Source organism: Manis javanica, chromosome 7, assembly GCF_040802235.1.
Source record: "Manis javanica isolate MJ-LG chromosome 7, MJ_LKY, whole genome shotgun sequence".
NCBI lineage: Eukaryota > Metazoa > Chordata > Mammalia > Pholidota > Manidae > Manis > Manis javanica.
The window spans coordinates 118128574-118142225 of NC_133162.1; the positions used below are offsets into that span (position 1 = coordinate 118128574).

At 42.3% G+C, this 13652-nt stretch overlaps 1 protein-coding gene across 1 annotated transcript in view; it reads left to right on the forward strand.

Annotated features, from left to right (window-relative positions):
- KIF5C (kinesin family member 5C) overlaps window positions 1-13652 on the forward strand; it is a 145983-nt gene that overhangs the window by 56559 nt on the left and 75772 nt on the right. The window contains exons 4-8 of the mRNA XM_073241412.1: window positions 3098-3202; window positions 7260-7308; window positions 7585-7640; window positions 8330-8417; window positions 12263-12387. Of these exons, the coding sequence (XP_073097513.1) occupies window positions 3098-3202; window positions 7260-7308; window positions 7585-7640; window positions 8330-8417; window positions 12263-12387 (423 nt within the window). The remainder of the gene's footprint in view (window positions 1-3097; window positions 3203-7259; window positions 7309-7584; window positions 7641-8329; window positions 8418-12262; window positions 12388-13652) is intronic.

A 13652-nucleotide genomic window follows, 5' to 3' on the forward strand; every position in this document is an offset into this window, starting at 1 on the left:
ACGTGCCCCAAGAAGGCCACATTCAGAAGCAGGAAGAGTTTTTGAAGTGGACTATACAGGACACAAGTCTGAAAATGTTCCTTTTCGCTCTCCGGGAGAAACAAGGTGATGGGGTGGCACAGCCCTTGCTGCCCAAGCCCATCCCTGATCTCTAGCCAGCTGAGCTTGTCACTGTTCAGTCAATGCGCACATTCTTTTTCAGTTGCCATACCTCTGTCATGTCACTCCCAGCTCAGCTTTTCTGCCTACTCCTCTTTGCTCATCCTTAACCTTACCCTTCCCGCAAGATTAGGTGTCCCTCAAGGAAGCCATCCCTTCTCAGTGCAGCTAGAAGGGACTTCTCTAAATTTCTATAGCTCTCTGCTTCTTTACACCTTTCATTGCCTGAGGTGACTATTTACAGTGTGTACATGTATATTTCATTCAGTGTAGAAGCAGTGAGGACCTTTATGGAATGCCTCTCTTCCCATATGCACACAACCACACATGTCAGTGCAGCTCCACTCATTCCCACACACCACATACACCACACATACACACTATAAACACACGCCCGCACACACCATCCACACCCTCCACACCACTCACACACATGCATGTATACCACATACCCACAGTACCCCTTTGACACCCCACACACCACTCACACACACACATGTATACCATATACATATACACCTAGTCAACATCCCACACACATCCACACCACACACACATCCACACATCATGTATAACACACACACACACACACACACACACACACACATGGATTGTTTTGGCAAGCCTGGCTTCCTGAGCATAAAGGCCCTGACCATCATGAGCTAGATCGAGCATCCCAGGCTCTAAACCTGTGGTAGATTTGGGTATCACTTCTGCCACTGGGGTGGGGGCATTATTATGCCTTCTCCAATGAGCATGTGCTTCTCTCTCTTGTGATTTTTGGGTGGAAACAAAATAGGGAGTATCCCAGACTCACCCGCCTGCTTCTCCCTCGGCTCTTACCCTGACGAGGCAAAGCAATGTCAGTACTTGTAGAGGCAGGGATCAATTAGAGGATAGGTCTGTTGGAAGGGAAAGCAGCTAGGCAATCAGATTTGAGTCACCTAGAAATGATTTGTGGATTATCAATCCATCTGCTTTGGCTGTGGAGAAGCTAAAAGATGATGATAAATTATTCAGCAGGGAGTGGGTAGGGGACATTCTTCAGACTCTCTGGGTCAGCCCAGCGGTGTCACAACATTTGACTGGGCAGATCTGTATTTTTACTATAGGTATCATTGCTCCCAGCAATTTTCACAGTCCAGAACACATGGGGTCCAATATTTACTTTACTGCATGTTTATGACGGCCTATGAGATTAAGCTCCCAACATTTGATGCTCCTGGTCTCAGTCATTTGGGGCTGTTTTCATAAGGTGTGCATTAATTGTCTGGGGTAGAAATGTGTTTCCAGACTCTTCAGGTCAAATAACCCCAACAACTGCTTAATAAGAACCTCCTATGAGCTGAATAATATAAAGCTTTCATTTATTGTTACTAAGCACATTACATATGCTGTTAATTTAAATTCTACAGTAATTCTATGCAGTGGATACTCTACCAAGTGCATAAGCAGGGAGGAAATACATATGCACTGGCCATCCTTGCCTTTAGGGAACATACAAACTAAAAAGCAACATAAACACACCAAATGATTTAGGGTTCTCAAGAGCTGAGGGCACTCCAGGGAAGTACCTATTTTCCCAGGTAAGAGAGCTTTGCTGGAAGCCAGATGTATCTGAATTCAGCTTTTCTCTTGCTCTTAGTAGAGTGGAAGGTCAGGAATCAGGTAGGCGAAGGAGGAATCTCAAGTGGCCTGGAGTGACTTCTAATTCAAATGTTGACTTGAAAGTCAGCCTGCCAGAGAGGTGCTATGTGGTCAGCCGAAGGAAGGGGAGGTTGCGACTGAGGAAAGCAAGGCAGGCCTCCCAGATGCTGGGTGGGTTCGAACAAGGATCTGAGTCAGAATTGTCAACGTGTTGGGCATCACTGCAAGAGAAAAGAGCAAACACACTTTTATGCTTTTCTTCCAGTTCCATTGCTTCCTAGAGTTTTATATCTCCCTAAAGGTCTGAAAACTTATTGGCAAACAGTTGCCCATGGCCACTTCAGACCCGCAGCCTGTGTGTGTGCACTGGTGGGTTCTCTAGCAGAGAACGTGTGTTCCTCTGAGTGTAGGTGTAGAGAAGGCTCTCTGAGGTGTGTGTCTCGCCCCTTGCTAGGGCTGTTGCTTTACATACTTCTAGAACGCTTCTTTAGGAATTGCTTTCAGATCCTTTGGCATATCTGCTTGAAAGTCTTCAGAGGTGGCAAATTCTGGATCTTACAAATGGATTTAGTAATAGTCCAAGTAACAGAAAAATCCACCTATTCCTCTATCCATTAGGTAAAATGAATAGAAGGGGAAGAAAGGGAGAAAAAGAAGCACAGACTATCTTACAAGTGGATTTAAGTATTAGAAAAAGTCAAAAATTATTTGGAACAATTTGGGCTGGGTATTAGAGATTTTTTAAAGAAATGGATAAAACAGGTTTTCTTGGTTGGTTTGTATAGCGGTACTGAAGTATATCCAGAATAACATTCTTGGACATTTTAAAGCAATGATGGCATTAACGAAACTGTGTCTATCAGCTCTCAAGGGAATTCCATTGAATCAGATCTGTTGAATGGACTTGGAAGTCCTGGTCAGTTTTCTGACTCTAGGTTATAGTCACCCATTTAAAGTCAGTCCTCAGCCCCCTTCCCTCCCACACTGCCCCCCATGCACACACTGATCCACTGCCCCGGATGACAGCAGGAGGGGGTATCGTGGAGCTTCAGAACCTGGCAGAACAAGGCCTCCCCTCGAGTGAAAAGATCCCTTCTCTCTCCCATGCTGCCCCAGCGCTTCTTAGCTCCCACACTGCCCCCCATGCACACACTGATCCACTGCCCCGGATGACAGCAGGAGGGGGTATCATGGAGCTTCAGAACCTGGCAGAACAAGGCCTCCCCTCGAGTGAAAAGATCCCTTCTCTCTCCCATGCTGCCCCAGCGTGTCTGTGTTTTTCACCCACTAGGGGAAGCTCCATGACCCTCAGCTCATGGGAATCATCCCAAGGATCGCGCACGACATCTTTGACCACATCTATTCCATGGACGAGAACCTGGAGTTTCACATCAAGGTAGGTGCTAATGATTGAGTGTCAAGAGAGGAAACTGGGTGCAAAATGATATTTCTTAGCTTTCATCTTTTTATATACACATAAAAGATGATTTTTACCTATTTTAAATGATGTTTGTGTGGTAAGCTGAGCCATATTTATTATTTAATGACTCAGGCTAATACTGAGGAAATATTGAGATAAAGTAAAAGCCCTCTTGAGGATGGCATCATATTAACAGTTGTTTGCATTTTTACCCTTTACACTTTGCTTTTCTGTAGACATGATTGGCATGTGACTATGACTGGGTTACAATATAGCCATTTCCCAACGTGTGCGCCATGGAGCACAGCCCCTTGTAATACTAATAGATGAGCTACCAGGGAAAAGCCTTATGTGCTCAGATAAGCTGGGAAAGGCTCTGTTGAGCAATGTTAAATCTAACACAAGTGTAACTACGCTATTGTGTGATGCAGTCCTACACAGGGGGCATGTGGTATAATACATTTCCCAGTTTATTTGATAGACATGCTTCCCCCTTGGCATATGACAGACGGGTGTTTGAGGAGCACACTCTGACAAGTATTGGAGCAGGGGATTTTCCTCCTCCTTGTCTTTTTTTAAAAACCAGAAACTATGTTCTAGTTTAAATTTGAATTGAAAGAGAGATTTCTACTTTCTCAACTATAGCTGTTTATTTATAACATTCGGTGTCAGGGTGTATTCATTGGAAGCCGTCTGTCGCAGTCACTGACAGCCACTTGTTTAAGCAAATAGAGGAAGTTGTTCTAAGATGCAGAACCTGACAGCAGGCAAGGGCAGGGGCCGGGTTGTGGAGAAGCAAGAAATTCAGGCCCTGCTTTTCCTTTTCCTTTTTAACTTAAAAAAAAAATTGAAAAAAAATTCACATACCATAAAATTCACCTTGTTAAAGTGTATGATTTGATAGTTTTTTATCTACTTCCAGAATCATATAGCTATGATCTCTGTCTAATTGACCACCCTCAAAAGAAACTCCATCCTCTTTATAATCCCTGCATTTCTGCTCTCTAGCTTTCTCTTGATCTGGACATTTTTCCTTTTTTTGTGTGTGGGGGAGAGGCCAGCATGGCAGCTTCTGCTCGACATTGCCTTAGTTCCCATTCCTAATTCCCCAGGGAAGAGGCCCATTGGCCCAGCCTGCAGTACGTGTAGATTGGCCCTGCTCTGATAAGCTGTGTCCAGGATGCATGTGGCTGGCTGGGTCCCCTCCATGGTGACTGGGGACAGGGTTGACAGGGTGTGGGGAGGAGGGGGGGCAGTTCTGACTTGGATCTGAGCAGATCAGCCCCCAGACAAGAGGCTAATCACCCTTACAGGCACACCTTTGTATCCTAGGCCCATCATTTTAGAGATAAGGAAACTGAAGTTTAAGCCCATAGAGCAAGATGGCCAAAGCCACATACCAAGTTACTGACAGAGCTGAGATTAAACTTGATCTGATCAACCCCACATGCAGTACCTTGTCTGTTACATTAAACTCCACCCTTACCTATTTCTGCTGTTTACTTTCCTAAATTATATAAAAACAAGGCAATAACTGCTGCCTAATTCTGAATTGCATTCTGGCTGATATCTTTTCAGCTTTCTGTGTTGCCTAAAGCCAGCTTCTCCTCCTGGCCAGGCTTCTTTATATCGCAGGATACAGAAGCTTGTTGCTTTGATGGGATCAAGATTTAGGGGCTTAGTGCATCTGTAGGGGTGTTTGCATCTAAATACCTTGCACTACTCTAGGGTTCTTATGGGATAATCCTGGAGTAAGATGTTAAACCAATTACTGCCCTCCAAATAGGGTCTCCTATTAGAATCTTGTTAAGATAAAAACAGTTCCCGCATGAAGGGCCAGGGGAGGAGGAGCAGCATCCGAGTCTCTAGCGCTGACTCGTACATTCCAGGTTCCTGTTCCACATACGTAGTCATGCGCACTTACGTCATAAATAACAGTTGTAAGGGGCAAGTTAGCTATTGACTAATCTGTGCCTTGAACTGAGTAATGACAGACTTAATCAAGAAAAGAAGGCTTGATTAGGCAGTACTGAAAATCTGTTCCTTAAAGTGAGATCACAGAGGTGTCAACATTATTTCTAAACATGCTGTTTCTTAATGCCAAACATTATTTATTTTCGTCCACCTGGTCTCACAGAGTATTAGAAGTGACAAAAATAATAAAATCACCCCCGCACCCTACTCTCTCCCTGCCTCAAAAACAGCCAGTGTCTGCTGTGGTAAAAAGAAATTAATAAATCTGAATTCTCTACTCATATGATGTATGAACAAGATTCTAATCACCAGATTTGCTAATATGGAGTCATGACTGCTTTTTAGGTCTAATTAATTTTTCTCTGTAATCTGTGGAAATAAGGAAAATAAGGACACATGTTGATCTCAAAGATAACAGAAAAATCTTAATGAAAACAGGATGATTTTGAAATACACAGAATGGGTTGGTGTCAGGGTTGACTACGCTGCCGGGGTGCTGGGTTAGAGATGTCTGAGACTAGGGCCCAAACAGACCCTAGGATTCCAGTCCCAGGGGGAGGTTTCAGAGCAGTGGGTCTTGTGAAGGTGTGGCAGGTGGGTCTATGACAGATGAGGTCAGTGATAAGGAAGTCCGACAGAGCTTTCAAGCAGGCCCTGGATGTTAGGAAGACCAGCAACTTGGAGAGGATGCCCAGCTAGAGATCCCAGGGTTCAAAGCCGGGACTCCGTATCTCAGAGAAACTGGCAAGTTCGGAGGTTCCAGGCTGAGATGGAGACAAACGATAACAAGGCTGGGCTGAACTGGGTTAGAACCAGTGATGGGCTGGGGAGTTTTCACTTCCCACAGCCAGAAGCAAGACTGGTACAGAGCTGGGATGTGGGGGGGAGCTTTCACCTGTGGAGTCACAGTCTGAATTTACAAATATTTTTTCAACTGCAATTTTGTTTTGAAAAAAAAAAAAAATCCCATGAGCATGAGGGAACAAAAAGTTGATCTGGGAAGCAGAGGCAGGTGAAGGCAAAGTTCAGCAGTCTACAGGCAGTCTAACTGGGCATCCTCTCCAAATTGCTGGTCTTCCTAACATCCAGGGCCTGCTTGAAAGCTCTGTCGGACTTCCTTATCACTGACCTCATCTGTCAAAATTGCAGATGAAAAAATGTCATCAAGTCCAACGTCTTCATTGGACAGATGGAAAAATCTTGGTTACATGTGAATGAAAACCCAAGACCACATATCCAATAAAGATTGTTTTCAGGTCAGCCGGTGAAAGAATCACCTAGGGGGTTGAGGAGCAGATTCCTGGGTTGTGTTCTTGGAGATTCTCATTCAGAAGACTGCAAGAGGGTTCATGGCTCTCCAAGTAAAACAAGCGTACGGGTGGTGCTGATGTAGGCAGTGCTGGGGCTGCGGTTTGAGAATTGATTGGAAGGCTGCTGTTCCCTGTCACAGTCTAATCTGCCTCTCATTAAATCACATTCTGTTCAGATCCTTCCTGGACTCCCCAAAGCTGGCCACCATCAGCAGCTCCCTGCCTGTCACCCTTGAGCTCTTGTAGCCCCAAACACACTGCCCTTGTCTCCATCTGCACGTCCCTCATGTGAATGTTGGACCTGGTCTGATGAGGCTGTCCACATTATGCCTAAGATGAGGCCTAGTGGTTTTTTGTGATACTTGCAAAGGATGTTTTCTATTCCAGCTGTTGTCTAATGAAAGTTAAACCTAGAAGTTTGCTAAGGTAAAAGCTAGAGTCTCCATGTAAGGGGCTGTCCAGCACGCGATGTAAATAACACCTGCACTGAGATGATAGGGAGCTGTAATGTGGGAACAGAGAGGGTCCCGCATTGAGCCAGGACTTGCAGGGCAAGCTGATGAAGTGGGGAGCAAAATCCAGGCTGGGCAGCTAGAGCTCGGCACGCTAGGACTTGGAATTTTCTCTTTGTACCCCTCTTCTTGCTATTCTTAACCATGCAAAACAAAAGCTTTATTAAGTTGTGATGGTGATATTTTTGAAACACAGTGTGGCATTTCTGTTTCAAACTCTGTTTTGCTTTTAACCAGGTTTCCTATTTTGAGATCTACTTGGACAAAATCAGGGACTTACTCGATGGTGAGTAACCTGAATACTTGTTCTTTATTTGTTCTTTAACTAAAGTCCAGGGAGACTGAAATGCTTTACAGCACTTCTGCTTAAGGAATTAGCGACAATTTAGAGAGATGTTCTAGTGCCTTCACACTATCTGCTTTTTCTCAGCTAAGGCTTAAGTTTGCATATTGCAAAGAGATTAGATTTGCCTATCTTCTATAACAATTTCTATTTTTCTTCCAATACAGGATCTTTAACTTTTCTCTTCTTCTTTGCATGTCATCCTTATTATCTCTGTAGTATCCAAGACAAACTTGGCTGTTCATGAAGATAAAAACAGAGTCCCGTATGTAAAGGTATGAGGAAGACTTGATTGATGATGCAATTGATTTCTCTCCCGTCACCATAATTATTACATAAGATGCCTGGAATACTACCTACAAAGCACACATAGCTAATTAATCATTTCCTTATGTCATTAAATCATGTATTTAGTATTCCTCTCTTTAAAATAGACATTTAATTTCTTCAGTCATATCTTTCTCTGTAAATGTATCACAAATGTCTAATCACATGACGTAAGAATTGGAGAAGTAAAGAAATACTATTCACATTTAGGAGGCTTTTACAAACATTTATAATTTGCATTTAGGGGAAGCTGATCATAGTATTACATCTAGGACTTCAAAATGTCTAATTAAATTTGGCGGCTAGAATGAAAGTTAAAGCAGAATTTTGTCCATTTCTTCTTCTCTCATTGGTTTTCTTCTTTATTTTCTGTCTTCACTGCTGTTGAGTAAGAAGAGGTACTTAAAAATCTAGTAGGAAGATCTGGCATTTCTTCTACGACTTATTTCTGCGTTTCCTAGGGTTTGTGCAGATGTAGAATTTAAGTCATAGACAAGAAGGAAAAGTTGTTGAATGGACATTGCAACTTTTCTCTGGATCTGCATCTCTGGAGAGAAATGGGGAAAGGTTTAGCTGTTTCAAAATATTGTTGCTTTTCAGTTTTTTAATGGTGAACTTGAACTGACTCTTTTTTTAGGGATGCACCGAGCGGTTTGTGTCAAGCCCTGAGGAAGTCATGGATGTGATAGACGAAGGCAAAGCAAACCGACATGTGGCTGTGACAAGTAAGCATGATGTGGTGTTTCCTCCCCTGCAATTTAGGTGACAGATGTGTACCTGCACCCCAAGAGGGGTGGGTGGTGAGGTCCAAATGGAGTAACACAAGGGAAGGTGGCTGGAAAACTGTGGCTTGGACACAAACACAGGGCTATGTGCAGTACGAATGTGTCTGGGCAGGTCTTGGGAAACAGTGCCTTCTGCTGTCCAGGAAACCCTTGGAAATACTTGGTGAGACTTACTGGACCCTGATAACATCCTAAGTCTGAACATGGGTAAACAACCAAGCAGAGCAGGGGAAAGTAAGCTTCTAAGTTTATTTATTTTGACCGTGTTATTGTTCAGGTAAACAACAACAACAAAAATCCAGACCCACAAATTATATTTGTTTGTCATCCACAGGAAAGAAATCATGTTAGTTTTCTGCCTTGTGTTAAAAAAAGGAAAAGAAAAGCAATGAGGAACTCAGAAAGCAGGGTGGGAGCTTTCCTAGAAACTTTTTGGTGCTGTGTTAATAACAAACACATTCGGGTCAGCATGTCCACCTTGCCGTTCCCTCCCCGGCATGTGCACTCATCCCAGAGAAGCAGGTCATATGTGAAAGTGGCAGGTTCTGTGAAAAAATGGGGGCCGTCTCTCTTACTCAGAGCCATGGGGACAGATGACAGTGAGTTGATACGAAGAGGAGCTGAAAGAACTAGAGATTTCTAGATGGAAGAGAGAAAAAAAATTCTGGGGAGAACCGTGTGGACAGTGCCATATTTTTTAACACGTTCAAGATGTTGACATCAAGAAAGAAAGTCAGTTTGCTTTATTTGGCCTGAATGGATAGACCACCCAGGACTGTTGAAGCTGCAGGGAGGCAGGTTTTGACCTAGCTGCCCCCAGTGAAAGCCTAGTAGTGGGTGTGGAAGATTCTCAAGCCTTGGTTGGTTGACTGGTCTCGTCTCTTTAAGTCCCTTCTACCCAAAGCTCTATGGTTCTGTAATTCAGAACTGTAATTCTCAACTTTTATTTTACTCCAACAGACCTATCAGATGGTGTTCGTAGATGTGGCAGATTTCATAGGTGAGGCTAGACCTGTGTACAGTGTAGGTTAAACTCCACTTCCTTCTGCTTGTACAAATACTTGGGCCTGAGAGTCTTGTAGTAAGTAATAACATCTTTCATTTATAAAGAAGTCATTTACTGGGTTTCTTAGACATATTGTTAGTCATGAATTATTCATGGCATATTGGACAAGCCATCTCAGCTCCTTGTTTCCAAACTATTGGTCCAGAACATCACTATATTTCTTATCACTCAGTAAGGTGGTTTTTAAAATTATTATGGTAAAACAGACATAATGTGACATTTACCATTTTAACCATTTTTAAGTGTGTACAGTTCAGTAGCTTTAAGTATATCTGCAGTGTTGTGCGGCCATCAGCACTATCTATTACCATAATTTAAAAAATCATCCCAAAGTGAATCCATGCTCCCATACTTCCACCTCCCAAATCCTGGTAACTACCATTCTACTTTTTATCTCAATTTGACAACTTTAGGTACCTCATCTAAGTGGGATGATAGTCCCTTTGTGACTTGTTTCACTTAGCAAAATGTCTTTGAGGTTCATCCATATTGTGACATGTGTCAGAACTTCCTTTCTTTTTAAGGCTGAATAATATTCATTGGGTGTGTCACATTTTGTTTATCCATTCATCCAGAGATAGACACATAGACACTTGTGTTGCTTCAACCTTCTGGCAATGTGAATCATCAGCTGTGAACATAGATATATAAATACCTGTTTGATTTCCTGCTTTCCTTTCCTTTGGGTGTATACCCAGCAGTGGATCAGATGGTAATTCTACTTACAATTTTTAAGGAACTGACATACTGTTTTCCTTATCAAGCTGCATCATTTTATATTCTCACAAATGGTGCACTAGAGTTCCATGTTCTCTCTGTCCTTGCCAATGCTTCTTATTTTCTGTTTGTTTTTTTTAAATCGCCATCATAGTGGTACCTCACTGTGGTTTTGATTTGCATTTTCTTGATGATTAGTAATGTTGAGCATTTTTTTCACATGCTTATTGGTAACTTGTATATCTTCTTTGGAGACATGTTTATTCAAGTCTTTTGCTCATTTTTTTATTTGGGTTTTTTGTTGTTATTGCTATTGGAATTGATGTGTAGGTGTTCTTAATCAATCCCTGGTCAGAAACATGATTTGCACATATTTTCTCTTATTCTGTGGGTTGCTTTGGCATTCTCTTTTTACTGCCCTTTCACGCATCAAAGTTTTTTAATTTTGGGGAAGTCCAATTTATGTATTTTTTTTTCATTGACTGTGTTTGGTGCCATGTCCAAGAAATCGCTGCCAAATCCAGTGTCATGAAGCTTTTCCTCCGTGTTTTTTTCTAACGTTTTACAGTTCTAGATTTTACATTTAGGTCTTTGATACTTTTTGAGTTAATTTTTGCATATGGCCTTAGGTAAGAGTCCAACTTCACTTTTTTGCATGTGGTTATCCAGTTTTCAGTTTGGTGAGGAGACTATCCTTTCCCCATTGCATGGTCTTGACACTCTTGCCAAAAATTATTTGACCATGTTATGTGAGGTTTTATTTCTGGGCTCTCTATTCTATTCCATTAGTCTGTATGTCTGCCTTATGCAATGCCACACTGTTTTGATTACCATAGCTTTATAATAAGTTTTGAAATCAGTAAGTGTGAGAACTCCAACTTTGTTCTTTTTCAAGAGTGTTTTGGCTATTCAGGGTCTAGATTCCTTTTGAATTTTAGGATAGATTTTTCTATTTCTGCAAAAAAACATCATTGGGGTATTGATATAGAGACTGTGATGAATATCTAGATTGCTATTGGTAGTGTTGACATCTTATCAAAATTAAGTCTTCTAATCCATGAACAAAGAATGTCTTTCCATTTATTTGTGGCTTCTTTACTTTCTCTTAGCAATGTTTTGTCATTTTTAGTGTATAAGTCATTTGCTTCCTTGGTTAAGTTCACTCCTAAGTACCTTATTCTTTTTGTTGCTATTTTAAATGGAATTCTTTTCTTGATTTCCTTTTCAAATTGTTTATTATTATAGAAATACCACTGATTTTTACATCCTGCTTTGCAGCTTTGCTGAATTCATTTATTAATTCTAACATTTTTGTATGTGGAATCTTTAGGGTTTCTTCCATATAATCTGGTAAAATGGTTTTAAGAAATGATTGCTAGTGGGAGTTGAATAAGGCAGTCACTAGGGTCACTGCCTGTCTGGTGAACGAAGACCAGGGTCCAGAAAGATTTTTATTTCCAGTGCTCAGTTTTAATGAAGCATATTTAAGCTTTGAGACCTTCTCTGAACCTAGCATGGGTTATAGAAGTGTATGTCCTAATCCTTCCTTAAAAAAGTCATAATCCTTCCTTAAGAAAGCGTGTTACTGATAAGGCAAAGTGTACACACATGAAGAAAATGGAATGCATCAGATACAAATCACATTGATAAGTGCTGAGGGATTTAAGTGGGGCAGGAAGCTGTGAGCTCTTCAGGGATGGAATCAGGCTGGAGTGGGTGTTCTAGGATGGGGCTCTAGGCACAGCCCCAGAATCCGTTAACTTAGACCATTGAAGGAGATTTTTGGGTTAATTTCTTTGTCACTTGAAGATATTTAAAGCTTTCATTTCTAAAGTGGGCATTGTTTTTCAGACAAAACAGTGGTCTCAGATACTTTTTTAAATTGGCCCAACTTAAAAAATAGAGCTATTATTATGCATGATGTGTTGTGCTTTTTAGATGAGAGGATTGCTACCTAAATTAATGTGTCCTTTGTAGAGCAGTAAACTATTTTCCTTTTCAGACATGAATGAACACAGCTCTAGAAGTCACAGTATTTTCCTGATTAATATTAAACAAGAGAATGTAGAGACTGAAAAAAAACTCAGTGGGAAGCTTTATCTAGTTGATTTGGCTGGGAGCGAAAAGGTAATTGGTTCTTTATTTGTATTATCTATAATTTTCTCCTGTTATTTGCTTCAGTGTGCAATAGTATAATTCTTATGCCTTTAAAGAGCCTTTAAAGTTTCTGATACTGTGCCAAAGGGTTATTAAATTTAACCTTCTTTTCCCTGCTCTTTCTTTTCTGGTCCCGAAGTCCTCGTTCACATCACAGGAGGTGCTTTGAATGCCAGCTCTGACTTATGCCTAGTAAGCTCTGGGGGTGATGTTAGGCAGGTGTTGGCATGGACTTAGCCTGGCAAAGGCAGCTGCACAGGTGTGGGAGGCCATGACCTCCTGAGAAAGGACAGATTGCCGTGTTGTATCAGACTCAGAGAGGCCAGGGAAAAGCTTTGCCGTTCGAATGTGGCAGACCTGCCTCTGCAGGTTTGTTTGCTGATAGGAGATCTGGAACCTGGGCTTCTCCCTGAATCCCTGCTTCTCTCTGCACTAGGCATGGACTGTCGGGGCCTCACGTGGGCGGCCTCACTACTTCAGCCTATGAGGCCTACAGCTATTGTTTTAGCCAAAAGCCCTGATCCTTCCCTGACCAGTGCCTGGCTGAGGCCATACTCTAGACCAAATAGACTTTCAGAATGTCCCACCTGCCTCCTGTCCTCACCCAGGCCCCTGCTGCCACACCCCACTGAGGGCATTGTCCGGCCAGCCCTGAGGCTCCACCAGTCTCCCAAACTGTGTAATTGATCCCCACTTACTGTACCCCACCACTGAGTTGCTGTTCGCCAAGTAGGCCACTAACATCCATGTAAGTAATGCTACCCATTTGTAAAGCCATGAGCAGATAATCATCTGGTTGGAAATCCAACACTTACTGGTTGGGCTTGTAACTTCCATTAACAGACACCCACCAGAACAGGAAGACAGAGAGGCACTGCTTAGTTCTAGACTAACCAGGCTTAGATCTAGCAACCAGGGTCTGCTTGGCTGCTGCACTGATGTATGGGTTGGACAAAGCCCAGTGGCCCCTTTGCTATTCCTGAGCTTCTGCTCTTTCCCTTCACTGGAGATCAGATGTTAGGCCCCAAATGCTGCTGAAAATGCTTTACGCTGGCAGAGTGGAGGCTTGTCCTTTGCGAAGTGTTGGTGGTTTTTCCTTATGATATTTATGAGGCATTTTAAGCTGTGGTTCTGCCCATGTTTCTTTTGCTCGTGTCTGTTTTCCTTTGCCCCAGATACGTCCACATGAATGTGTCAGTGTGAGGTAGTAGAACTGAACTCTACGCTTAGTCCCT